The sequence below is a fragment of the Nelumbo lutea genome, chromosome 4 (assembly GCF_056320005.1).
Source record: "Nelumbo lutea isolate HS-2025 chromosome 4, American lotus-T2T, whole genome shotgun sequence".
Classification (NCBI taxonomy): domain Eukaryota; kingdom Viridiplantae; phylum Streptophyta; class Magnoliopsida; order Proteales; family Nelumbonaceae; genus Nelumbo; species Nelumbo lutea.
In genome coordinates, this window is record NC_142687.1 from 89,417,988 (window position 1) to 89,445,743 (window position 27,756).

The following is a 27,756-nucleotide window of genomic DNA, read 5'->3' on the forward strand; positions in this document are numbered from 1 at the left end:
TTGTTGGTTTCTGTTTATCCGTGTTAGACCCTCAAATGGATTTTTCACTTGCTTAAATGACATCAATTTTGTGTTCCAAGTCTCTTCATGTGTAGTTGGACCAGTATTGATTTGTGTAGTTGGATTGTTATTAAATTATTAATAATATGTAATTTATTTCTCTTGGGTTTCGGTTGCAAAAGGGATTCAAACCTCTGGCCTAGGGGCTTTGTTGAGGGCAAGGAGCTTATTTGATTTGTAATCTTGTATCGGGGGGAGGGGGGCTGAGTCCTGCTCAAGGGGTTCCCCTTGGGGGTTCTGTTGTACTTCTACTTTTACTGAAGTCTAATAAAATTACATTACCTTTTCTCAAAAAAAAAAAAATTGTTTGTTAATTCTGGTGGTGTTGATGGCTAGAATATATCTTTTCATAATTATCCTCTTTTCAGATTTTGTGCTTGTGCTTTTCCAATTGATAGGAAAATTAGAATGGTAGATTTTGTTTTCCATCTCTTGTTAAAATATATTCCTCATTGGGATCTTTCTTCAACATGATTTATTAATAGATATAATTTTGTCATATTATCATATTATCTTTTCATAGTTATCCTCTTTTCAGATTTTGTGCTTGTGCTTTTCCTATTGATAGGAAAATAGAATGCTAGGGCTTGTTTTCCATCTCTTGTTAAAATATATTCCTCATTGGGATCTTTCTTCAACATGTTTGTTAATAGATATAATTTTACCATATTATTTTGCATGCTAATTACAGGTAAAGTTGAAATATGACCTACTACTGGAGACTTAGGCTTTCTTTCGAAGTTTAGCTGCAAGTTTATTCATCTTATATATAATAGAAAATATGCTCTTGCAACATTTGCTTTCAAGAAAAAGAGCATATTCTGCAATCAGTCTGTCACTATTGATTTTTATGGAACCACAGAAAAAAAATTGTGATTTCTATGTTTTTCAAGGTCTGGCCAAAACCTCTTCACATATTCCATTTTCCATCATTCATGATCAAAGTTATTTTTCAGATGCATGTGATGCGTTACATGAAATTTCAGGTTCAAATCTTTTTTGCAGATGCATATGATACATTACATGAAATTTCAGGTTCCAATAATAGGGCTGGTTATGGGCGAGAGGGGTTTGATTTCACGGGTACTATGCCCCAAGTTTGGTGGATATCTCACTTTCGGAACACTTGAGGCTGGAAAGTTATCAGCTCCAGGGCAACCAACAATCAAAGAATTGCTGAATTTATACAATTTCAGACAGTTGGGACCTGACACAAAAGTATTTGGTCTTATTGGGAATCCTGTAGGTCACAGCAAAGGGCCTCTTTTGTACAACACAGCATTTAAGTCAGTTGGTTTTAATGGTGTTTATGTGCCCTTTTTGGTCGATGATGTAGCAAAATTTTTTGACGCCTACTCATCCCCTGATTTTGTTGGGTTCAGGTTCAATCTCCTTACAAAAATACTCACTATGAACTACGTTTTACAAGTTTGTTGCACTTCCTTCTTTCCACTGGAGGGATTGAATTCTATGCATGTGTTGTGTTGCATTTGGCACAATTTCTGTGGATTGATTTGATTCCAAAACAACAATTCTTTATGGATTCCTGATTAAAGTTATGAAATATGATGCTTTATCTGTTCTTATGTGTAATTTTACATGATGCACATGCTTGGTTATCTATACTCACAAAATGAATTTGCTTTTTAGGTTTAATCCAGATAAATGGTAGCGGATTAACCAATCAAAGTAATGGTTGCAGAATATTTACCACAAAATATATTTTGCAGAAAATGAGGATTAACATGACCTGAATCAATGAACTATCACTATTAACATTACCTCACCCATTGACCATACACACACAAAAAAGGAAAAAAAAAAAAAAAAAACTCTGATACTACTCTGTTTGAACTGCAGTTGTACAATTCCACACAAGGAAGCTGCACTTGAACGCTGTGGTGAGGTTGATCTAATTGCCAAGGTATTTGATATTTTCACATTGTACTTTTATGATTAGTTATCTGGAGCTTCAAATTGATTAAATCTTGAAAGGAATTTCTTTTTTATCCTATTGATGTAATTCTTGACTAATGTATCTTGATCAAACCTTGGTAGTCCATAGGAGCTGTTAATATGATTATTAGGAATCCAAGTGATGGAAAGTTATCTGGTTACAATTGTGACTATATTGGAGCTATTTCATCTATTGAGCATGGACTAAGAGGTTATTAAAACATTCTACAAACCCGTTCAGACTTTTTAAAACTATAAATGTCGTCATTTAATTTGTTCTGGAATTCACTCTTTTCTTTTGCAGGTTCACATGATATACACAATACAGTCAGTTCACCTTTAGCTGATAAGCTCTTTGTAGTCATTGGAGCTGGTGGTGCCGGTAAGTCACTAGCTTATGGTGCAAAAGAAAAGGGAGCAAGAGTTGTAATTGCCAATCGCACTTATGGTAAGAGTCTAATTTACCTTTTTTTTGCTTTTTTGATAAATGAAGTGTTTCGACTGGTGCTACAATAGTCCGAACCAGGAAGAGAAGAAGAAGAAGAAGGTTCTGTCGAAATCTGATGGATTACACACACAGTCGACCCCCTTAACCTATATTAGACTCTAATTATCTTTACAAAGACAAAAATGCCCTTACTTAAGTGTGGGGCAGAGTGACTCTAATAACACTACCCCATAAGAAAGCTACTTAACAAACATAAGAAGACTAAACTACCCCTATTCGGAACACTTTAACACTCCCCCTCAACCTGGAGAATATATGTCATATAATCCCATCTTGTTACATAGATAGTTCACTTTCCCTGAGCTTAGAGCTTTTGTAAACAAATCTGCCCACTGGTCATTTGATCCCACATGTTCTGTATTTATCACTACAGCAAGAACCTTCTCTCTCACAAAGTGGCAATCAACCTCTATGTGCTTTGTTCTCTCATGAAAGACAGGATTGGATGAGATATGGAGTGCAATTCGGTTGTCACAGTACAATCTCATAGGTTTATCCATGTGAAACCCAATTTCTTGTAGGAGATTCCTCAACCACACTAATTCGCAGGTAGTGTAAGCCATGGCCCTATGTTCGACTTCAGCACTGCTTCTGGCCACAACCGTCTGTTTTTTACTCTTCTATGTCACAAGATTTTCTCCAAGAAATGTGCAATAGCCTGTAGTAGATCTTCTGTCATTCACTGAGCCTGCCCAGTCTGCATCTGTATACCCAACTACTTCAAGTTTTCCCCCTGGTTTATACAATAGCCCACAGCTTGGAGCTCCTTTTAGATACCTCACAATTCTAAGGATTGCATACCAGTGATGTATGCGAGGGTTCTGCATGAATTGGCTCACCACACTGACTGCAAAGGAGATGTCGGGTCTCGTGATAGTCAGATAGTTCAGCTTTCCCACTAGTCGTCTATACCTTTCAGGAACTTCAAAAATGCCTCCTGTATCACTACTCAACTTAACATTTGGTTCCATAGGGGTCTCAGTCGGTTTTGCACCTAAGAGTCATGTTTCTTCCAATAGATCAAGGGCATATTTTCTTTGGCACAGATTTACACCTTGTTTTGACCTGGCAACTTTTATTCCCAATAAATACTTTAATGTTCTAAGGTCTTTTGTTTGAAATGATTTTGTAGAAATACCTTTAGTTTGCCAATCCCCAATTTATCACTACCAGTGATGACAATATCATCCACATAGACCACTAATAAAATCTTCCCAGCTTCTGAGTGATAGTTGAACATTGAGTGATCAACCTAGCATTGCTTCATTCCAAAACTCTTCACCACTTCACTGAACTTCCCAAACCAAGCACGTGGAGATTGCTTCAACCCATAAATTGCCTTCTTCAATTTGCACACCTTACCAACCTCCCCCTGAGCAACAAACCTAGGTGGTTGCTCCATATATCACCTCCTCCACTAGATCACCATGGAGGAAGGCAATCATTATGTCAAGTTGAAAGAGAGGCCAATCATACATAACTGCCAAGAAAATTAGTACACGAACATAACCAATTTTAGCCACTTGAGAGAATGTCTCCATGTAGTCCACTCTATACAACTGTGAATAACCTTTAGCAACAAGTCTGGCCTTCAGACGCTCCACACTACCATCTGGCAAATATTTTACAGTATACACCCATTTACAGCCCACAATGTGCTTACTAGGTGGGAGAGTAATAAATTCCTCCTCCATTGCCCGCCACCATCCAGGTGAACTAAGAGCTTTTTGAACATTGTTAGGTATGGAGATAGAGGACAAAAGTGAAACAAACTGGTGATGTGAGGTAGAAAGACGAGATAATAAAACAAAATTGGAAATGGGATGGAGGGTAGAACTGCATTTACCTTTCTGTAAGGCAATGGGTAGGTCAAGGTCTGAAGATTCAACAATAGAAGCCATGAGAGGATCCGCAGATGAGGTAGAAGCCGGAGGAGGGGCCGCTGTCGTTCGATGTGTATACACTTGTCGGATCGGTGGTCGTTTAGTGGTGACCTGCACTGGATGAGGTGATGAGTCTCCTCCAACAACAGCCTCTGGAACTGGATCACTGACAGGAAGAGGAAGAGGAGGCAAGGGTGAAGACAAGGGTGCTTCATGACTGGAGAAGAAGGGTACAGACTCAAAAAAGGTGACATCAAGGCAGACATAGCACTTTTGGGTAATGGGATTATAACACTTGTACCCTTTTTGAGTCCGAGAGTAGCCAAGGAAGACACATTTAATTGAACGTGCATCTAGCTTGTCTATTCCATGACTCAGATTGTGGACAAAGCACACACAACCAAAGACACGAGGAGTTAATGGAAACAAAGATAAAGTGGGAAACAAGATAGAGAAGGGGGACCGACCATGAAGAATAAAAGAGGGCATCCGATTAATGAGAAAACATGCAGTGAGTACAGTATCACTCCAAAACCATTTAGGAACATTCATGTGATAAAGCATAGACCGAGCAGTTTCAAGAAGCTGACGATTCTTCCGTTCAGCCACCCCATTTTGTTGAGGGGTGAAAGCACATGAGGTCTGATGAATAATGCCATGCTGTTCGAAATACTGTTGAAATGAAGTAAGAAAGTATTCACGACCATTATCTGAATGGAGAACTTTGATTGGAACACCAAATTGTGTGTGTATTTCAACATGGAATTTTTGAAAAATGGAAAATAATTCACTTCTTTTAGGGTGTCGACTAACACACAGGGTCACGCCCACCATTCGATTGTGTTCTCTTCTCTCTCTCTCTCTCTCTCTCTCTCTCTCTCTCTCTCTCTCTCTCTCTCTCTCTCTCTCTCTCTTTTCTAACTTTCGAACTGACTCTGACAAAGAAGAAAAACAAACATATCCTTGAAGTTGCCAGAAGCATTATGTTCAATTCAATTTTTTTTTTATTAATGAATAAGCATTTTATTAATCCAATAAATAAGAGTTACAGGCAACCCAAGGAGAGGCACAAGATGCGACCTCTCCTTTAAGATTGATCACAACATTACAAAATCAGATGAGCATAATTACAATTACAAAGTAGCCCAAAATAAAGAATCCCGAGAGGCCCCTTGTTTAGCAAGTGAATCAGCCATCGAATTTGCTGATCTGCCTATCCACTGGACTCTAACTGTCATATTTCTTGTTAGCCATTTGACTTTTTTGAGGAGATTTCTATAGCCCCAAATCATAGAGTCTGGATTCAACAACCATCCCACCACCACCTAAGAGTCCCCTTCAATAAGCAAATGCTCTATCCCTAGTTGGTTTGTGTAAAGAGACTAGGCCGAATGGGTCCTACTATCTTCTCTTGTAATATTTTTTCTATTTTCCTGTTAGCTAATGGGCCTCTCTTAATGTGCCTATTATTTCTTTTTGTTTGATCTCTTTATGTTATTGCCTAGTTGGCCGCCCACTTGGGCATACTTGTAATTATTTTAACATTAATTTTTAGTAAAAGGGATTAGAGAAGAGAGGGAAGGGTTATTCGAACCTTTCTTCTTCTTCCTCCTCTTTTCCCCATCTTCTTCTCTTGTACTGCTGCTCTTACTTTTCTTACTCCTTTTTCTCTCTAATTTTTCAAGTTTACACCTATTTTTTAGGACTGGCTTACATCTTGGTATCAGAGCAAGTTTCTTTCTTCCTTATTTTCTTCTTCCTCTTTTCCCATACACCCTTCGATTAAGAGAGTGTATGGAGATATAGGTTTTCTATAGCTCATAGGATCTCCAGCCTAGTTGGTAGAGGGTTTGGAGAGTTTAAATCTGGCTAGATATTGCTAAGAAGTGGTGTTGTTCTGTTGCTGCCCAAAACCCTAGCCAACTAGAGATTTTTGAAGGTACAGGTAAAAGTGAAGCTTTGGGTGTGGCACTCTGTGCTTGGGATGTGTCTTTTGACTCCTAAAGGAGGGCGGTTCAGGTTTGGAAGAGATTGGGAAGCTCTAATAGGAGCGGTTGCATCTTCTCTCTTACTCTCCAACAGCTAGACGGAGTAAAACCCAAGTTTTCAAGCATCTAGGTTCTGGTTTCACTTCAAGTAAGTTTATATAGACCAAATTCTTGGTTCTTTGATTTTTGTTTGATTAATGGAGCCATATGGAAGTGACCACAATCAAGCTAGATGGGACAAATTATCTTGCTTGGGCACAGTCTATAAGAATTTGTCTGTAGTAGAGGAAATTGGTTAGCAGTCTATAAGAATTTGTCTGTAGTAAATGCCACACATTCCCAACTTGTGTAGATCATGTTCAAACTTGTTGTTTGCCACCCCTTTAATGAGAACAATAGCCAGCTACAATTCTGAAGAGACATAAGGCAAACAGACTTCTCCGGTTGTTATCCTTTCTCTTATAAAGTGTTTATCAACTTCAATGTGTTTTGTCCTATCATGCTGAATTGGATTGTGGACAATATTGATTGCAGTCTGATTGTCACAGTATAACATCATAGGTTCCTCTGCTTTCACCCCAATCTCACTCAAAAGATATCTAACCCAAATAAGTTCTGAGACACCATGAGCCATGGATCTATACTCAGACTCTGCACTTGACCTTGCCACAACCGCTTGCTTCTTACTCTTCCAGGAGATCAAGTTTCCACCTACGAAGGTACACACTCCTGATGTAGACCTTCTGTCATCTAAGCATCCTGCCCAATCTGCATATGTATAGGACTCTAGCTTCATATTCCCATGATTTGAGAAAAAAATGCCTCTACTAGTGTGCTTTTTTTGATATGCAAGTATCCTCTCAATAGCTTTCCAATGCTGAATCCGAGGTGCATGCATGTACTGACTCACAATACTGATAGAATAAGAAATATTCGGTCGTGTCATACACAAATACAGCAGTCGACCCACCATTCTTTGATATCTTCCCACATCCTTTACCAACTCACCATCCACACCATTAACTCTGTGATTTGGATCAATAGAAGTGTCTACTAGTTTGGTCCCCAGCTTTCCAGTCTCCCGCAATAGGTCGAGTACATACTTTCTCTATGAGATGAAGATCCCATGCTTGGATCTTGTAACTTCAATCCCCAAGAAGTATTTGAGTTCACCAAGATCTTTGATATCAAATTCTTGCTGCAATGATTTTTTGAGATCATCAATCTCCTCCAGATCATTTCCTATCACCACTATGTCATCCACATACACAACAGAATTGACACCAGAGCATCTCTCCTCTTCACAAAGAGAGTGTGATCAAACTATGTCTGTGTGTATCCAAAATGGATGAGTGCCCCTCTGAACCTGTCAAACCAAGCCCTAAGTGACTGTTTTAGTCCATATAGAGATTTTCTGAGTTTGCACACCTTTCCCTTATCAATATTCTCATAAAAGCCTGTTGGAATGTCCATATATACCTCCTCCTATAAATCACCATCGAGGAAGGCATTTTTTACATCAAGCTGAAACAAAAGCCATGAATAGGTGGCTGCTAGAGATAAAAAGATACGAACCGAACTCATCTTAGCTATTGGTGCAAAGGTTTCCAGATAATCAACACCATAGGTTTGAATATACCCTTTTGCTACCAACCTTGCCTTGTACCTCTCTATCTTGCCATCAGCCCTATACTTCATTATGAATACCCATCTACTCCGACTGTCTCCTTGTCTGGAGGGAGATCAACTATTTCCCAAGTTTTTAATCAAAGCATCCATTTCATCTTGTATGGCTGTTTTCTGCTCAGGTTTGGAGAGAGCCTTAGTAACATTCCTGGGTATAGACACAGAATCCAAGGAAAAAAAAGCATAGTAGGAGGGTGAAAAGGCACTATAGGAAAGATGGTGTGAAATGCAAAGGGATATACACTTTTTCTTCCCCTTACGAAGTGCAATGGGAAGATCAAGGTCAGTGGGATCAGCTGCAACAATGGTGTTAGGGACAGGAACATTATCATCAAAAAACATAATAGACTCGGGCTCAAGAGGAATACCAGGAACTATATCTATCAAATCTGAAGTTTTAGAAGGACTGATAGAGAGTGGTGTGGGTTGAGGATGTATGGAGTCAACCATCATCTGCTGACACTAATATTTCTATGAGGCTGCCCATAGTGGCTCAGGTAATGAAACTAAAGGTGCAGGTGCTGGTTGAACTGATGGAGGTGTTGGCTGAACTGATGAAGGTGCAGGTGCTGGATGAATTGAAGGAGGTGCTGGGTGAACTGATGAAGCCACCAAAGGAACAGGAAGAGGAACAAATTGTGAGTTCTCCTCCCAAAAACTATCCCCCTGAGGAGAACCACTCAAGAAGAAGGTAACATCCATTGTGACAAATCGGCTCCTCGACACTGGGTCATAACAGCAATACCCCTTTTGGTTCTGAGCATACCCACGAAAAACACATTTCTTGGCCTTATGATCCAATTTGTTGCGATGAGGGCCAAGAATGTGAACAAAAGAAACACATCCAAAAACCCTAAGATGTATATGAAATATCTCCCCATCTAGAAAAAGCAGACTAAATGGTACCTTAAACCCCAAAATCCATGAAGGAACACGGTTGATCAAATGCACGGCTGTAAGAATGACATCTCCCCATAACTACATGAAACTAAAGCACACACCATAAGACTCCTTGCCACCTCCACAATGTGTCCATTTTTTCTCTCAACAACTCCATTCTATTGTGTTGTATATGCACAACTGCTCTGATGAATTACCCCATGTTCTAGGAAATACGTGATCAGGTCATTCTCAAAGTACTCTCTGGCATTATCTGATCTAAAAACCTTAGTTCTCACTCCAAATTGTGTGAGAACCATCTGGTGGAACTGTTGTACCTAGTTAGGAAACTCATCACGTGATCTCATCAAATATATCCAAAATATCGTGTATAGTCATCCACAAACAAGAGAAAGTAATGGAATCCTCCCATAGAAGGGATACGATATAGCCTCCATACATCAGTGTGAACAATATTAAAAGCAAAAGGACTTTTTTATTACTTGATTTAAAAGACTGTCTACAATGCTTTCCTAATCGACAACTCTCACACTCCAAAGTAGATAACTGAATAGATTCAAACAACTTTGGGAAAAGACATTTCAAAGAACTAAAAGAAAGGTGTCCCAAGCAATTGTGCCAGAGCATAATCTGGTTCACTGACTCTGACCCACTACTACGGCTACTACTAACATGATGGCCCTGATGTCTTGGAATCTTATCCAGAAGGTAAACTCCATTCACCTCACGACCACTCCCAGTCATCTTCTTTGACTCTAGACCCTGCAAAATACAATTACCAAGAAGAAAGGTCACGGAACAATTCAAATTCTTTGTCAAAGAACTAACAGACAGTAGGTTGGTATGAAGTCTATGGACATGTAAAACAGAAGAGTGAGTTATATCATTAGTCACTCTAACTGTCCCTTTCCCAGCAATGGGAATACGTGAACCATCTACTGTAGAGACTCTTCCCCTACCAGAACACAACTGATTGGAACTGAAAAGGGTAGGGGCATTAGTCATGTGCTCAGATGCTCCTGAGTCAATAATCTAGGGAGGTCCCTCCTTACCTGAAGTGGATGCAAGATTTGCAATTGCATATGAACTACCTGTATGTGCAAAGGAAGAGGTGTAGCTGGTTCCTGCATTCTGCTGTCCATCTGGAAGGCTAGTGCTAGGTGAATCTTTCTTACTCATAAGCTGTCCAAACCTTACCAATTCTGTCCTCGTTGCTGCTACTACAATGGATTCCCAATCCGTCTGGGAAAGAGGGGCTGAAAAGTCTCTTGTAATGGCTACATTTGCATTTCCCTTCTTGTTCCTCATTCGGGTAGGCATAAGATTTTGATGAAGTTTCCAGCAAGTGTCCCTGGTATGCTTAGGCTTCTTGCAATAATCACACACCAAGTCCTTATCTTCCCTTCTAGTTTCACTACTCCCCCTGTCTCCATTCAGCTTAGGTTTTGTTGTACCAACCATAGCCGATCGGTCAATCCCAAGCTATCACAGCATTACATTCCTTCTACTCTCCTCTCCAAAGACAAAGGCATAGGCTTGAGAGAGTGTCACACCCTCTCTATAAAGAATATGCTACCTAGCAATGTCGAATTCAGGGTTCAACCCTGTCTAGAACTCAAAAACTCTATTCCTCTCTACCAATCTTTGATAGGTCGCTACATTATTTACACTTTCCCATACCAAAGTTTTTAAGTGATCTATTTTCTACCATAGGGTTTTCGGCATGGAGAAATACACAGCAAGAGATTTTTTTCCCTGTTTCATACTTATCACCTAATTCCTTAACTAATAGGCTCTGGCTTCATTTTGTTTCTGAGAGTAGGTTTCAGTCACTCCATCCCAAATCTCCTTAGCAATATTAGCCCATAGGAAATTTTTTTGCAATATGAGGTAACATAGAATTACACAGTCAGGACATTACCATGTAATTCTCTTGCACCCATCGGGAAGAGTTTATATCAGGTTTCTTCTCCTCCCCAGTGAGATACCCTAATTTTCCACGGGCACCAATAGCCATCTTAGCTGATTATGCCCACTCCAAATAATTTGTACCATCAAGTTTTACTGTAGTAATGATCCCAGACCTAGAAATATCACTACTACCTCCAACACCTAGTCCCACAATACCAGTAGATTTTGTCTTGGTATTCTGACTCTCCATCTTCAAACAGTTCAACAGTAAGAAAAAATAGATTGGAAACCTTCCAAAAACAATTTAATATCACACACACAAAAACAAACCCTTCCGGAAGAAGAAAAACCCTAGTTGGAGTGAAATCTCTCTCCTCCCCACGCCTCCTAACAGAGAGAAGAGTGAATCAATCACTCCAGGAGGCTCAGAAAAATCCATAAACCAACCCGTACTCTTCAGAAAATCAAAAGAAAGCTAACAATACCTGGCCGCCCAAGATCAAATAAAAAACAAAGAGTCCAACTTTTCTGGGACTCTTCCCCGTACTCCAGTTCTTCCTGATTTTGATGCCGAACAGTAGATCACCTTCCTGATGACTAGATCCCACAAAAAAAATCCAAGAACTAGGCAATCTATAGCAAATCAATCAACCCTTTATTACATTATGCAGTCGGCTGATCTAGGGCTGCATGAGAATGCTTCTAGAAACCCAAGCCACTGCTCTAATACCAAGTAGAAAGCTTGCTAAATTAAAAAATATGAAACAAAAGGAGTTTCTTGAAGAAAGAAGAGAGAAGGAGAAGAAGAGAAGTTGAAAAGAAAGGAGAACAATAATCTGGCCACCCCCTTCACTTATTACTTATATTAAAAATAATAGATCAGTACAAAGACAACAATGCCCTTATACAGCAGCAAGACATAAAACAGCATATATAAGACACAAAAACATAATAAAATTTGGACTTACATAACTACTGTGGTCCCCACATCCTATCTAACAACTAACATAAAACATCTACTCATAAAAAACATCATAAAACTTACTAATCTTCAACACTAATATTAGATGGCAGGTTTCACCTGCACTAAAACATCCCAAAATTTCAATCCCATAAAGCTGCAACAAAGGAACAAGAGATCAAAAGATGGTAACGGTCCTCACTCTGAGCTTTACAAAGGGCACACCAATTTGGTCTCTTCCTTTGCAGGTTTTCAAAGGTATTAATCTTACCATAGTAGACCTCCCAACAAAATACAACAATATTTGGGGGGATTGGTCTAGTCCAGACTTCTTTAACTAGGAAAGCCTGGGGTGTAGGAGAAGAGCAAAGGGATTGAAAAAAGAGGAGCAAGTAAAAATTCCTTTTGGGTTAGGGGTCCAAATTCTTAAATCAAAATTGGGGGATCCAAACAAATGGACTCAAGTGATGACAGTAGTTCTAAGACACAAGTAGATTCATGATCACTTAACCCTCTTCAAAAACCAAAATCCCAGTTCAAGGCCAAGGAAGAGGTAAACTTGGAAATCGGCTCTTTCTTGTAATAGGAAGAGAGTAGAAAGATGGAAACAAGTCTTTTAAGGGGTTGGTTTCCCACCCAAAGGTCTTCCCAAAACATAACATTATTTCAAGAGTATACATCATACCTAACTAGACTAAGAAAATGGGGAAGGATCCCGCCTTCCACGGTGTTGCAAGAGTCACCCGTCGAGATACCCCAACATCCCATCCATTCTTCAAACAGCCATGAATGCTAGTGACCACCTTGTGCCACAATCTCCCCCCCCCCCCCAAAGGCCATCTCCATACCCACTTCCCTAATAGAGCTTCATTCTTAAGAACTATCTTCCACCTAATCAAATGATATTTCTTCACTTCCCCTGGCTCCCACAAAAAATCCCTCATCACCTTTTCTAGCTTCTTAGCTTCCCTTGAGGGTATCTTGAATATTGATAAAAAATAAATTGGCAGACTAGCAAGTGTAGCCCTAATCAAGGTCACTCTACCCCCTAAAGAAATGTAATTCCTCTTCCAATTCACCAGTCTCTTTTCAAACTTTTCCACAATTGGATACCAAAATCAACTTTCTTTTGGTTTAGCACCTAGAGGAAGCCCCAAGTAGGCCAAAGGCTAAGAGGATATGGAACACTCTAAGCAGGCTGCAATAGCCTTTGTCTCCCCATCCTCCAAGTTAATTCCCACCACAACTTTTATCCAGGTTGATTGACAAGTTGGAAACAGACTCAAAGGATTTTTTAAGTTTCTCACTCTCACTAGATCTCTCCCCTCACAGAAAACGATAATATCATCCCTAAACTGAAGGTGGGTCATCGGGACATTATTTCTACCTATCCCCCATCCACTTATTAGCTCCTCCTTGTCTACTTTAGAAACCATCATGCTAAACACATCTACCAAAAGTGTGAACAAGAAAGCTGAGAATGGATCACCTTGTCTTTGCCCTCTACATGTTGGGAAAAAATCCTTAACCCCTCCATTAACTAGAACTGAGAAATGAGAGGTTATACAGCCATTCATCCAACTACACCACCTATCTCCAAATCCAATCTTTTTAACACTTCTAACAAAAAATTCCAGTCCACCAAGTCATAGGCCTTCTCAATATCCAACTTACAAACAAAGCCTTGATTGCTTGATCTACTCATCTTCTCCACACATTCATTTGCTATGAGGGTCTGATCTATAAAGTTGTAAAGTTTAGAGAAGTGTCGAGAATGCTTGGTGTGGCACTATTCACACCAAGAGAATTTTCATTTCTTCTTCATAAGAAAAATTACAAAGGTTCCCTTGAATAGGTGCCCAAATACAAAAAAAAAAACACAAAAGGACATAAATGCCCTCACACTCTTAACACTCCCCTTCAAGCTGAGCATAGATATTTATCATGACCAGGCAACCCAGCTTGTTCAAATTGTTGTCGACCTTTGATTTGGGAACACCTTTAGTAAGACAATCAGCCAATTGGACTTCAGACCTCACATAAGGTAGACAAACCTCTTCACTGGTAACTCTTTCTCTAATGAAATGTCAATCAACCTCTATATACATTGTATGATCATGTTGAACAGGGTTGTGGGCTATGCTTATGGCAGCTTGATTATCATAATATAATATCATTGGAGTATCAATTTGCACTCCCATTTCTGTCAACAAGTTCTTCAACCACAATCATTATAAGACCCCATGTGCCATTAGCTCTGTACTCTGCCTCTGCACTAAATCAAGCCATAATTGATTGCTTCTTACTTCTCAAGATACAATATTACCACCCACCAAAATACAATAGCCAGAAGTAGACCGCCTATCATTAATAAAACCTGCCTAGTCAGCATCAGAATAGGTCTCTACCTTCAGAAGCCCATGATTAGAATACAATATCCCCTTTCTTGGGCATCCCTTCAAATAGGCAAGTATTCTATTCACTACTTGCATATGAGATGATCTAGGCTTGTGCATGTATTGGCTGACCACACTCACAGTATATGATATATCTAGTCTAGTCAGACACAAGTAGAGAAGGTGACCAACAAGTCTCTGATACACACCTTTGTTAGGAAGAACATCTTCATCATCAACTCCCAGCTTATGATTGGGATCAATTGGAGTTTCAGCTGGTTTATAATCCAATTTTCCCACCTCCCGAAGCAAATCAATGACATATTTCCTCTAAGAAATATAAATGTCCCTCTTTGACATTGCTACCTCAATCACTAGGAAATACCGCAAATTTTTTAAGTGTTACAAAATTATAGGCTATAAATATGTAGTATTAGCCCAATTAGGAATAGCTTGATTATAGGAATTATTCTTTCTTTGATTTTCTTCCTATTTTAGTATCTACAAGGCTGTATGATTTTCTTCATTTTTAGTATCTACAAGGTTGTATATATATGTACTACTTTCTCAATAGAAAGACATCAATTTCTTCCAATTATTGTTCTATCACATGGTATCAGAGCTAGAGACACCAATTCTAGTCTGAAACTAATTTATGGTTTTCTTCCCTCTGCTGCCCAAGTGAGCAGCTTTGAATTCTTTACGTTGCCCAAGTGAGCAGCAGCTACGATCTCTAGGTCACCCATTCCGAGTGACATCTGCATCTCACCGCCCCTACCAGTGGAAGCGGAATCCCAAATCGGCCTACCCACCTTCACCCATCTCTTCTTCACTTCGATCGGGAGAGGGCTTTCAAGTCTTCAATAGGTCAAAGAGTAGCACAGCAACCTTGGTGTTACTCCTATGGTGTTTGTTTTCCCATCAGGAAAGTCTTTTTTCTCTGTTCTTTTTATATAGTTGATATTTTGGTGTTGCCAGTTGTGGTTTCTTGCTATTTGGGTGTTGCATCTGCTGCCGATTCTGTTTAAGTGTGTTTTATTGGCTTTGCTGGTTGTTAAAAGTTTATTTTCATGTGTTTATGATGGTGGTTGAACAAAAGAACTTGGCTATGCCTAGTGTTATCCCCATTCTGTCTAAGATCACTAAACAAAAACTAAGCGGAACTAACTATTTAGACTGGAGTAAGACTATTCGTTTGTATTTACGGAGTATCTCTAAGGACAATCATCTGACTAAGGACCCTCCTACTGATGAGACCCGCACTGAATGGCTAAGGATTGATGCTCAATTGTTTTTGCAAATCCGCAATTCTTTTGAGAATGAGTACGTCGCTCATGTCTCTCACTGTGAGTTTGTAAAAGAACTAATGGAATATTTGGCTTTTCTGTTCTCCGGTAAAGAAAATATTTCCCATATTTTTTATGTTTGCAAGACATTTTATCAGGTTGAACAATAGGATCAGTCTCTTCAGACCTATTTCATGAATTTCAAACGCACTTATGAGGAATTGAACGCCATGTTACCTTTCAGTACTAATATCAAAATTCAACAGACTCAATGTGAACAGATGGCTATTATGAGTTTTCTAGCTAGCCTTAATCCTCAATTTGATGGTGTTAAGTCACAGATTCTGTCTAATCCTAAGATTACCTCTTTAAAAGAGGTCTTTACTAGGGTCCTTCATATAGATACTGGTTCCCATACCTCACATGTACAATAACCTAGTGCACTTGTTAGTCAGAATAGTGGATCAACTGGCCGGTCTCGTTCTCAAAATAGTAGCAAAGGTGGCAGTAATAGTGGTTGGAATGCTGGAACTCAGGCCATAGGGGGAGTAGTTTGCTACTATTGTCATGAACCAGGACACACTAAAAGGACTTGCCAGAAATTGCTAAAGAAAAACCATAAGCTTTTGGGTCTCAGTCAGCTCATGTTGTAACTACGAGTGATGCTCCTCAACCATCATCAAATTAGACCATTACAATTTCTGCAAATGAGTATGTGAAATTTACCCAGTATCAAGAGGCATTAAAGAACTCCTCTCAGTCCATCACTACCCTTGCTGAGTCAGGTAAAACCAATACATGTCTTCTTTCTTCTTCCTCTCAATGGGTCATTGATTCTGGTGCAACAGATCATATGACAAGTAATCCTAATCTCTTTTCCACTTTCCAATCACACTTTTCCTTCTTCAGTCACCTTAGCAGATGGTTCTATTTCTTTTATCCTTGGTTCTGGCACTATCAATCCCACACCAACACTTTCTTTGTCATCCATATTGAGTTTACCAAAATTTTCTTTTAATTTGGTATCTGTTAGCAAACTCACTCGTACTCTTAACTGTTATATCTCATTCTTTCTTGATCATTGTCTGTTTCAGGATCTTATGACGAAGAGGATTATTGGTAAAGGACAAGAATCAGAAGGTCTGTACATTTTGGATACCCAGGAACCTCAGACCATTGCATGTTCCAGTACTTTATCTCCTTTTGAAGCTCAATGTCGGCTGGGGCATCCATCTTTACCTTTGTTAAAGAAGTTATCTCCTCAGTTTCATGATGTATCTTCTTTAGATTGGGAGTCTTGTCAATTTGCAAAGCATCATCATCTATCGTCTGTTTCTCGAGTTAATAAAAGGGCTAGTCATGCTTTTGAGTTAGTACATTCAGATGTTTAGGGACCTTGTCCTATTATGTCTAAGACTGGATTCCGATATTTTGTTACCTTTGGGGATGATTTTTCTTGTATGACTTGGCTTTATTTAATGAAATCTCGTTCTGAGTTGCTTTCACATTTTAAAATCCTTTGTGCTGAAATAAAAACCCAGTTTGGTGTGTCTGTACAAACATTGCGAAGTGGTAATGCCAAAGAATATTTCCCTTATTCCTTCCAGACTTACATGGCTCAGAATGGAATTCTCCATCAATCATCTTGTATTGATACTCCATCTCAAAATGGAGTAGCTGAGAGAAAAAATAGACATCTTCTTGAAAATGCCAGGGCTCTTTTATTTCAAACACATGTTCCTAAACAGTTTTGGGCTGATGTTGTTTCTACAGCGTGTTTTTTTATTAATCCAATGCCTTTCACTGTTCTAAATGATCAGATCCCTTATAAGATTTTGTTTCCTAATAAGTCTGTGTTTCCTGTTGAACCTCGTATTTCTAGATGTTCTTGTTTTGTTCGTGATGTTCGTCCATAGGTTTCCAAATTGGACCCGAAGTCATTAAAATGTGTCTTCCTAGGATACTCTTGTCTCCAAAAAGGGTACAGGTGTTTTTCTACTCTCTTGAACAGGTATCTTGTGTTAGCTGATGTTACATTCCATGAACATCTTCCTTTCTTTACTGCTCCATCTACACCTGTGTGTCCATAAGAGGATGATGATCTACTAGTGTATCATGTCACCGGTCCAGATGCTAGTGTTGTTCCAATACCCCCACCACCACCTTCTCAACCAAAACTACCCATTACTCAAGTCTATTCTCGATGACATAATCCTCCTATGACAAGTCCAGCACCGGTCTCTTCTTTGTCATCGGATCCAATGCCCAGTGATATTGATCTACCTATTGCTCTTCAGAAAGATAAACATTAGTGTACTTATCCAATTTCCTCTTATATTACCTATGATCATTTGTCCTCTACTTCTTGTTCGTTTGTTGCCTCTCTTGATTCTGTAGGGATTCCCAAAACTGTTCACTAGGCTTTATCCCACCCTAGGTGGCGTGATGCCATGCTTGAGGAAATGAATGCCTTGACTGAGAGTGGTACTTGGAATCTGGTCGATTTACTTGCTGGTAAGAAAGCGATTGGATGCAAGTGGGTCTTTGCAGTCAAATTTAATTCTGATGGATCAGTGGCTCGCCTGGTGGCTAAAGGCTATGCACAGACATATGGAGTGGACTATTTTGATACTTTCTCCCCTGTGGCAAAATTGACTTCAGTTCGATTATTTATTTCTTTGGCAGCTACATATGATTGGCCACTTTACCAGCTTGATATTAAAAATGCTTTCCTGCATGGAGTTCTTCAAGAGGAGGTTTATATGGAGCAACCACCTGGGTTTATTGCTCAGGGGGAGTCTGGGAAAGTTTGTCATCTTCGAAAATCGTTGTATGGACTAAAATAGAGTCCTCGAGCTTGGTTTGGAAAATTCAGTCAGGAAGTAGAGAGGTTTTGGATGAGGAAGTGCAAATCTAACCATACTGCTTTCTATAAGCAGTCCACATTTGGCATCATTCTACTTGTTGTATATGTAGACGATATTGTTATCACTGGGAGTGACACGAAGGGAATCTTGTCCTTGAAATCCTTCTTGTAGAGCCAATTCAATACTAAAGATTTGGGGCACCTAAAACACTTCTTGGGGATTGAGGTGGCAAGGAGTAAAAGAGGCATTTTCCTGTCTTAGAGGAAGTATGTTTTGGACCTATTAACAGAAACTGAGAAACTAGGAGTCAAACGATGCAGTACTCCAATGCTTCCTGACCAGCAACTCACAAAGGATGGAGATGCTTTTGATGATCCTGAAAGATATAGAAGATTAGTTGGAAAGTTGAACTATCTTAGAGTGACTCGTCCAGACATTGCTTACTCAGTTAGTATTGTAACTCATCTTATGTCCTCTCCTACAGTGCATCATTGGGCAACCTTAGAACAAATCTTGTGTTACTTGAAAGGATCTCCTGGACGGGGGATACTGTATTGGAATCATGGTCACAGTAACATTGAGTGTTTTTCTGATGCGGACTGGGCAAGTTCCAAGATTGATTGAAGGTCCACTACTGGCTATTGTGTTTTCGTTGGTGGTAATCTGGTTTCATGGAAGAGTAAGAAGCAAAATGTGGTGTCGCGATCTAGTGCAGAATCTGAGTATAGAGCAATGGCACAAGCTTCGTGTGAGGTTATGTAGGTTTCTCAACTCTTAATTGAGGTCGGCCTTAAAGTCTCAGTTCCAGCGAAGCTATGGTGCGATAATCAAGCTGCGATTCATATTGCTTCGAATCTAGTTTTTCATGAATGAACTAAATATATTGAGATAGACTGTCATTTCGTTCGTGAGAAAATTCAACAAAACTTGATGTCTACAGCATATGTGAAGACTTGGAGAGCAGTTAGGAGATATCTTTACAAAAGCTCTTAATGGAGCTAGGATTTCTTATATTTGTAACAAGCTGGGCATGATTGACATCTATGCTCCATCTTGAGGGGGAGTGTTTCGAATTATAGGTTGTAAATATGTAGTATTAGCCCAATTAGGAATAGCTTAATTATAGGAGTTATTCTTTCTTTGATTTTCTTCCTATTTTAGTATCTACAAGGCTGTATGATTTTCTTCCTTTTTAGTATCTACAAGGCTGTATATATATGTACTACTTTCTCAATAGAAAGACATCAATTTCTTCCAATTCTTGTTCTATCACACTAAGATACTTAACTTCAAATTTAATAGCAAGGAAAGACTTCAGTTCAATAATCACAGAGATATCATCCCCTGCGATAACAATATCATCAACATAGTTATTTTTCCATTTACTCTTCTAATAAATAAGGTATGGTCAACTTGTGATTGTGAGAAGCCAATTTTTAAGACAGTTTTCCTAAATCAGTCAAACCAAGCTCAAGGGGACTGTTTAAGGCCATGAAGGGATTCTTCAAACAACAAACCTTTCCTTCAGTCCCAAGGATGTTCACTTCTAGAGGAAGTTCCATGTAAACTTCTTCCTGAAGGTCTCCATTAAGGAAGGCGTTCTTAACATCCATTTAATGCAAGGGCCAAGAATAGTGGGCAACAAGAGACATGATAACTCGGATTGAATTCATCTTGGCTACTGGCACAAATGTTTCCTGGTAATCAATGCCATAAGAATGGGTGTACCCTTTTGCCACAAGTCAAGCTTTGTACCTTTCAATTGAACAATCAGCTTTATGCTTTACAGTGTAAACCCACTTGCATCCAACAGAAATTTTGCCTTCTGGAGGAGAAACAAATTCCCATTTCTGGTTTTTTTTAGTGCCTCCATTTCCTAGTTCATGGCATCCTTCCAATGAGGAAACTACACTGCCTCAGTAACATTGTAAGGGATAAAAACAGAAGCAATAAAAGAGATATAGGCACAATAAGGGTGTGACAAAGTATCATAAGAGACATAGTTTGAGATAGGATACTTAGCACATGTTCGTCTTGCTTTACGAATTGTAATAGGAAAGTTGAGGTCAGAATCTACAAGAGGAGGCTCAACAATAGAATCAACACAGGCATCGGAAACAGGAAGAGGTTCAGAATCCAAATTACCTGAGTCCAGGAGGTCAAATTGTAATGGACATTTAATCTCTGGAGTCATCCTCTTTCTTCATCTAACGAACCACTGATGCCAAGACCGAGGAATAGGAGGCAAATTAGGAGGACTACTACAACCATAGGGATGAGGAGAAGAAGGATTCACAGCATCAGTTGTAGGAATTGGCATACAAAAGGGAGTCCGATCTTCACTAACAACCTCCCCCTGAAGAGAAGGACGAGAGATAGAGAAGAAGGGAGTAGACTCAAAGAATGTGACATCTTTGGACACATACCTTTTTCCAGAACAAGGGCCATAATAACAATACCCATTTTGGATTGAAGAATATCCCAAGAAGACACACTTGATAGACTTTGGATCAAATTTCAGCATAGAAAGACTCATGTCATGGATGAAGCAAACACACCCAAAAACCTTGGGAGGAAGACGGAATGCATACTCATCATGAAAAAGAAGTTGATGAGGAGATTGGAGTTGTAGGGTCCGTGAGGGAAGTCTGTTAATAAGATATACAGCTGTTTGAGCAACATCCCCCCATAATTGAGTTGGAACATGCATCTAGAATAACAAGCCTCTGGCAACTTCAATCACATGTCTGTTTTTTCTCTCCAATACCCCATTTTGTTGGGGAGTATGAGGGCAAGAACTCGGGTGAATCACTCCTTTTTCTTCAAGGAAGGTCTGTAAGTGCTTCTGAAAGTACTCATTGGCATTGTCAAATCTAATAATCTTAATCTTCTTCACAAAATGTGTCTCCACCATACTAAAGAAGCCTTTCACAATTGAAGAAACTTCATCTCGGCTTTTCATCAAATACAACCAAGTATACCACGAGTAGTCATCAACAAAGAGAATGAAATATTTGTAGCCACCCATACATGGAATAGAATAAGGTCCCCAAACATCGGTATGTATTAAATGAAAAGCAACATTACTTCTTTTGTTACTTGCAACAAAAGTTGTTCTACAATGCTTTGATAGTTGGCAGACTTCACATTGTAGACCTGAACTAGAAAAGGACTCGAACAAACTAGGAAGCAAAAACTTCAAGGAACCAAAAGACACATGTCCAAGATGATGATGCCACAACTTCAATTGACTTAGTTTCTCATCATGACAAGACACAGACTAACACATCAACCCTAACATTGGAGACTGATCAAGAAGATAAACTCCATCGGCTTCATATCCACTACCAGTCGTCTTCCCCGTACTCAAGCCTTGAAAGATGCAATGAGATGGAAAGAAGGTTACAGGGCAATTATGAGACTTTGTAAGAAAACTAACATATAAGAGATTTCTATACAATTGCGGAACATGGAGTAGAGAGTTCAAAGAAAGGCTATTGGTATGTTTAACTTCACTCAAACCTGATATTGGGATATGGGATCCATCTGCAACGGTAATTGTACCTTCCCCTGAATAAAGTCTATAAGTGGTAAAGTAGGAAGGCCTACCAATCATATGATCATTGGCTCTTGTGTCAATTATCCAAGATCTAGAGGGTGGGACATGACACGCAAGTGCAGTACCTAGTTTTGCAAAGGCACTAGAAGAAGCATTTGAACCAGTATATGTAGGCAACCCGCTCTTTTCAAGATGGAGTAAGATGCCTCTCAATTTTTCCATCACATCAGAGGTGTCATTAATAGATGCTGTCAAGGTTTAAAATTTCGATATGATATGCCCAACACGAGGTGTATCGTATCCTATCTTTGAAAAATAGATATAGGATAAACATGGAAATCGGGCATCTCATCTTTTTTTCATGCGTATCAAACCGTATTGGGGCATATCATGGGTGTATCAGCAGTGTTTCGATGAAAAAGATATGGCCAAAAACAGGAAAAAAAAGGGGAAAAGCAAGTTTTTTTTCCTTGAAATATGCCTTCTTTCACCCCCAAATGACACTAAAACTCCAAACCTCATTCCTAGAGTGATAGATTTGCAAAAAATTGCAAGAAACAAGTGTGAATCGTTTTTTTTTTTTTTTTTTGAAAATTTTTCAAATTTTGAAAAAATATGGCAAAAGTAGGTAAATTTTTCAATTTTTTTAAAATATCTTGTGATTTCTTTTTTTCTTGAATGTGTAAATTTATGTTGATCTACATTTCTTACATTCAAAGTCGTAATTTTTTTGTGTTATTAATAAATTTATAGAAATTTCATGAAGATATTTGGGGAAAATATAAATTAATAAAAAATTTGAAAATGTAATTTTTCTCTACCTATAAAGACTAAATATGTTTTAGATCTATGGATTTATCTATCATATCCATAGAGCAATTGAAATTTCTTCTTTAGTATTATTTTTTATTTTTTTATTTTTAGAATTAAATAAATAATTAATAATTAATTACATTTTATCATTTGATCACAACAATTGAATATATTATAATTCTATGGATGATCTTTCATATCCACAAACCAATTGAAAATTCTTATTTAATAATTTTTTTTATATTTTAGAATTAAAAAATAATTAATTAATTAAGTAATTTTATCATTTGATCACAATGATTGAACATATTATAATTCTATGGATCGAATGATCTATCATATCCATAAAGCAATTGAAATTTCTTCTTTAATAACTATTTTTTAATATATTATATAATGTTTATTTATTTTTTATAATTTTTGAAAATAAATAATAAATAATTATTGATTATATTTTCACTTAGAAGTTGTGCCAATGCATGTTTTATGGTTGGATAGGAGAATTGAGTTTTTCCCATCCCGTAAAGACATTAAAACTTAATAATTATAATTTATAAATTATAGTAAGCATAAGATTTTTAATGAAATTACAATTACCTACAATATATTTCTTCATAAAACCATTAAAATATATTAATTTAATGTATATACACCTCATTGAGGTCTTATATTTAGTGTTATTGATGTATTTTTATGATTTATTAAATTATTTATAGTGTTTCTATGCGTATCTTAATTTTTCTCCAATATACATGCGTATCCAAGGTGTATCCCGATACGTCTCTTAAAATTGCCTTTCTGATACACTTGGTATTTCCAATACTTTGAACCTTGGATGCTGGAGCATGAGGATTTCCCTCAAGCGTGTGAGTCTAAGAATCATGACTTGTAGTAGCAACATGAGCATTTACTTTCTTTCCAGTTTTAAACTTCGTAGGTTTCAAGTGTGGATTTAGTTTCCAACATCTATCCTTGGTATGCTTCAGCTTCTTACAGTATTCACAAAGCACCTGAGCAAAGGTTCTTTCGGCTATCTAACCCTTACCTTGTATCTCACATAATTGACCATCTTTTCTACCCATATCTTTTGGATGGTTGAACCTTTGCTTGTTCATTTTAGTGAAACTTTCCATCTTCCTCCGATTCTCCAATCCTAGACTGCCAAGTAGAGCATGTGCTTCCACCAATTCATCTTCTTCCTATCTAACCTCTAACCACAGAGAAGCTTCAATGGAGGAGACTAACCACACCGGCAAAGACAATTCCTAAACTCGAAGAGTAATCTTCCTAGGAATCTCCTCTGGTTTAACACCATTCAACAACAAGGCAGCAGATCGCAAGTCTCCCCAAAACTCCCCCACAAGACAAGCTCCACATAATACAGCAATGGAAACTGCTACATCAAGTTTCCAAAGATGGGAAGGCAACCCAATCAGCCTGGCTATCACTCCATCTTCAACGGCAAAAGATTTCGAGTTAGAAGGAGACTATTTATTTAAAGGATCCCAGGTCTTCTTGGATGCTTAAAGCCTCAACTTCCACCAAGTTTTTCAAGAGGATCCAATACTGCCTTCATACTGTCAAAAGGAGTTAAAATAAAAGCCTTCCTTATTCCCAACTTACAAACCAAAATATCGGCAAACATCCTCCAATCTTTAATCGGATTTGTTAGAGTTAGCCGAATAAGGGTAGATTAGTCAACTCACCTTGGTTAAGTTATGAGCTTATGTGACAGTCTTATTAGAGGTTCTTTGTCCCATACTTAAGTAGGGGCAGTTTTGTCCTTGTACATTTAATTAGAAGCCTAATCACTATTAAGAGGTCAACTGATAGGATTTACCTATCAAGTTCGACAGTTCTTTCATCTTCTTCTTCTTCTCTTCTCCTTCTTCTTCTCCTTCTCTTTCCTCTTCTCCTTACTAGTTCGGACTACCGTAGCTACAGTAGAAACATGGTATCAGAGCGTGACAACTTCAGTTCGTGACCTGTTTCAATTCGTGTTTCAATTCTCTCCTTTTTCTTCTCTGGGCTGTCAATGGAGAAAAGTGGTTCGTCCCAGGCCTGAAACATCACAACTCTTCTTTTTTCTGGTGCACAGAACCTCCTTTCCTAAGAAAACAACTTCAATAGTGAATGGTTGGCTGAAGCTCCCAAACAAAGGTTGATTATCTCTCCTCTGTGTGCTATTGGTATTTCTGGGTTGAAAATCTTCAAGAACTTGAGATGACTGATCAGAACCTAGAAAACTAGGTTGGTTGTTGCCCTGGTTCTTGGAAAATTTTCAAGAATAGGCTGTGTTTATAGTGACCAAATGGTGTAAGGGCTGCTATTGTAGGTGGCCGAATGGTGCAAGGTGTAATGCAATGGTACTAGTTGAGTTTTTGTTGGTCTTGTGGTGCCCTCTTAAAAGTGTTAAAGCAGGTCTGTATTGTGTGTGACAGCTATGGTTGTGTGGTGGTGCTTGTGATGCACAAACTCTGTTGAGTAGTTGTAAGAGAGCTTGCATGTGGTTAGTAAGTGCTGAATTAATGCCGGTGTAGTCTGTGTTTTTTTTTTTTTTGTGAAATCAGTAGTGGTGTGGATAAGAACAAAGGCGTGTGTATCTATCATTGTGTTTAGGGACTGTTGTAGGTCCTGGAACATCAAACTCTTGACAGCAGCACTTAGTTGGTGATTGGGAATTCAGATTAGAGGCAGCATTGAAAGAGTATCATGGCAGCAATGGGAGATGATTGTAGTGATCAAAAACCTAGTGTGGTGGTTTCCTCTGACTATCTAGGTGTACAGATGACCTCAATTAAATTGAATGGTGAGAACTATGTTCCATGGGTCAAGTCGGTGGAAGTTTTTCTCAAGGCAAAGAGAAAAGTGAAGCATGTGAAAGAAGATAAACCACTGGCTGACTCTCCAGGGTTTGATGATTGGGAACAAGAGGATGCTCAAATCATGACATGGCTATGGAACAGTATAAAACCCAAAATAAGTGCCAACTTCATGTTCTTAGATACAGCTAAGGACATATGGGAACATGCCAAGAAACTGTATTCTGGGCAAGATAATATTACAAGGGTATATCAGTTCTATCAGGAGTACTTTGGTCTGCAACAAGGAAATAAAACCCTAGAAGAGTACTAAGCCAGTATGAGGAACCTCAAAAATGAACTTAATGTCTATCATCCTCTCACTCCAGATGTTAAGGTTCAGCAACAACAGAGGGAACAACTAGATGTCACAAGGCTATTAGTGGGGTTGAAATCAGAGTATGAACCAGTTAGAGCCCAAATATTGGGGGGCTCTACCCTTCCTACACTTGAGGAAGTGTTTGCTCGGCTTCACAGGATTTCTTTGGAACAGACAGAGAATCCCACACAGTCTGATAGATCATCTTTTGTGACAACCAGAGGAGGTGGACGTGGTACGAAAGGGGGAGGACATGCCTCCCGAGGAGGTCATGGTGGTTCCATATTTAGCCGTGGTGGTGGTCGTGACTCAGGGGGAGGCCGTGGCAAAGAAAAAGGCAGCTCTACAAGGAAGTGTACCCACTGTGGCAGGGAAGGACACTCCGTAAACTTCTGTTATGATCTTCATGGCCGCCCTCCCTCTAAATGGGCCAATCATGCTATTGCTGGTGGGGTTGATATCAGTGATAATCAACAAGCAGACCTAACTCCTTCCACATCTACATTTGTTTCCAGAAGGGAGATGGTGAGTGTACCGCGTGATGAGTATGAGCGGTTCCTTCAATCCACTTCACAGCACACTACTGCTACTCTTGCCCACTATTGTCATAACTAGCAGTGACAAATTGGGGATCGACAAACTCAAGGTCTTTCTACAAAATCATTTTCAAACAAAAGACCTTGGAACATTGAAGTATTTATTGGGTATAGAAGTTGCTAGATCAAGACAAGGTGTAAACCTTTGCCAAAGAAAATATGTTCTTGATCTATTGGACGAAACAGGACTGTTAGGTGCAAAACCGGCTGAGACTCCTATGGAACCAAATGTTAAGTTGAGCAGTGATACAGGGAAAATATTTGATGATCCTGTAAGAATCACGAGACCAAACATCTCCTTTGCAGTCAGTGTGGTGAGCCAATTTATGCATAACCTCGTATATCTCATTGGGATGCAGTTCTTAGAATTGTAAGATATTTGAAGGGAGCTCCAAGTCGTGGGCTATTGTATAAACCAGGAGGAAAACTTGAAGTAGTTGGGTACACGGATGCAGATTGGGCGAGCTCTGTGTTTGATAGAAGATCTACTACAAGTTACTGCACATTTCTTGGAGGAAATCTTGTGACATGGAAGAGTAAAAAGCAAACGGCTGTGGCTAGAAGCAGTGCTGAAGCCGAGTACAGAGCCATGGCACACACTACATGTGAATTAGTGTGGTTGAGGAATCTCCTACAAGAAATCGAGTTCCAGATGGATAAATTTATGAAGTTGTACTGTGACAATCAAGTTGCACTCCATATCTCATCCAACCCTGTTTTTCATGAGAGAACAAAGCACATAGAGATTGATTGCCACTTTGTGAGGGAGAAGGTTCTTACTAGAAGCATAGAACACGTAAGCTCAGGTGATCAGTGGGCATATTTGTTTGCAAAATCCTTAAGCTCAGGGAGAGTGAACTATATATGTAACAAGCTAGGATTATATGACATATATTCTCCAGCTTGAGGGGGAGTGTTAGAGTTAGCCGAATAAGGGTAGATTAGTCAACTCATCTTGGTTAAGTTATGAGCTTATGTGGCAGTCTTATTAGAGGTTCTCTGTCCCATACTTAAGTAGGGGCAGTTTAGTCCTTGTACATTTAATTAGAAGCCTAATCACTATTAAGAGGTCGACTGATAGGGTTTAGCTATCAGGCTCGACAGTTCTTTCAACTTCTTCTTCTTCTCTTCTCCTTCTTCTTTTCCTTCTCTTTCCTCTTCTCCTTACTGGTTCAGACTACTGTAGCTACAGTAGAAACAGGATTC

General features: G+C 38.9%; 1 protein-coding gene across 2 annotated transcripts in view; it reads left to right on the forward strand.

Moving 5' to 3' along the window:
- LOC148861670 (bifunctional 3-dehydroquinate dehydratase/shikimate dehydrogenase, chloroplastic-like) overlaps nucleotides 1-27,756 on the forward strand; it is a 59,124-nt gene that overhangs the window by 24,101 nt on the left and 7,267 nt on the right. Inside the window, exons 4-8 of one of the 2 annotated variants that reach the window (XM_088986746.1) lie at nucleotides 1,096-1,442; nucleotides 1,921-1,984; nucleotides 2,119-2,227; nucleotides 2,321-2,464; nucleotides 16,630-17,050. In XM_088986746.1, the coding sequence (XP_088842872.1) occupies nucleotides 1,096-1,442; nucleotides 1,921-1,984; nucleotides 2,119-2,227; nucleotides 2,321-2,464; nucleotides 16,630-16,658 (693 nt within the window). In that variant the 3' untranslated portion in view covers nucleotides 16,659-17,050. Of the gene's footprint in view, nucleotides 1-1,095; nucleotides 1,443-1,920; nucleotides 1,985-2,118; nucleotides 2,228-2,320; nucleotides 2,465-16,629; nucleotides 17,051-27,756 lie in introns of those variants that run through there. The other variant, XM_088986745.1, reaches the window with a different exon arrangement.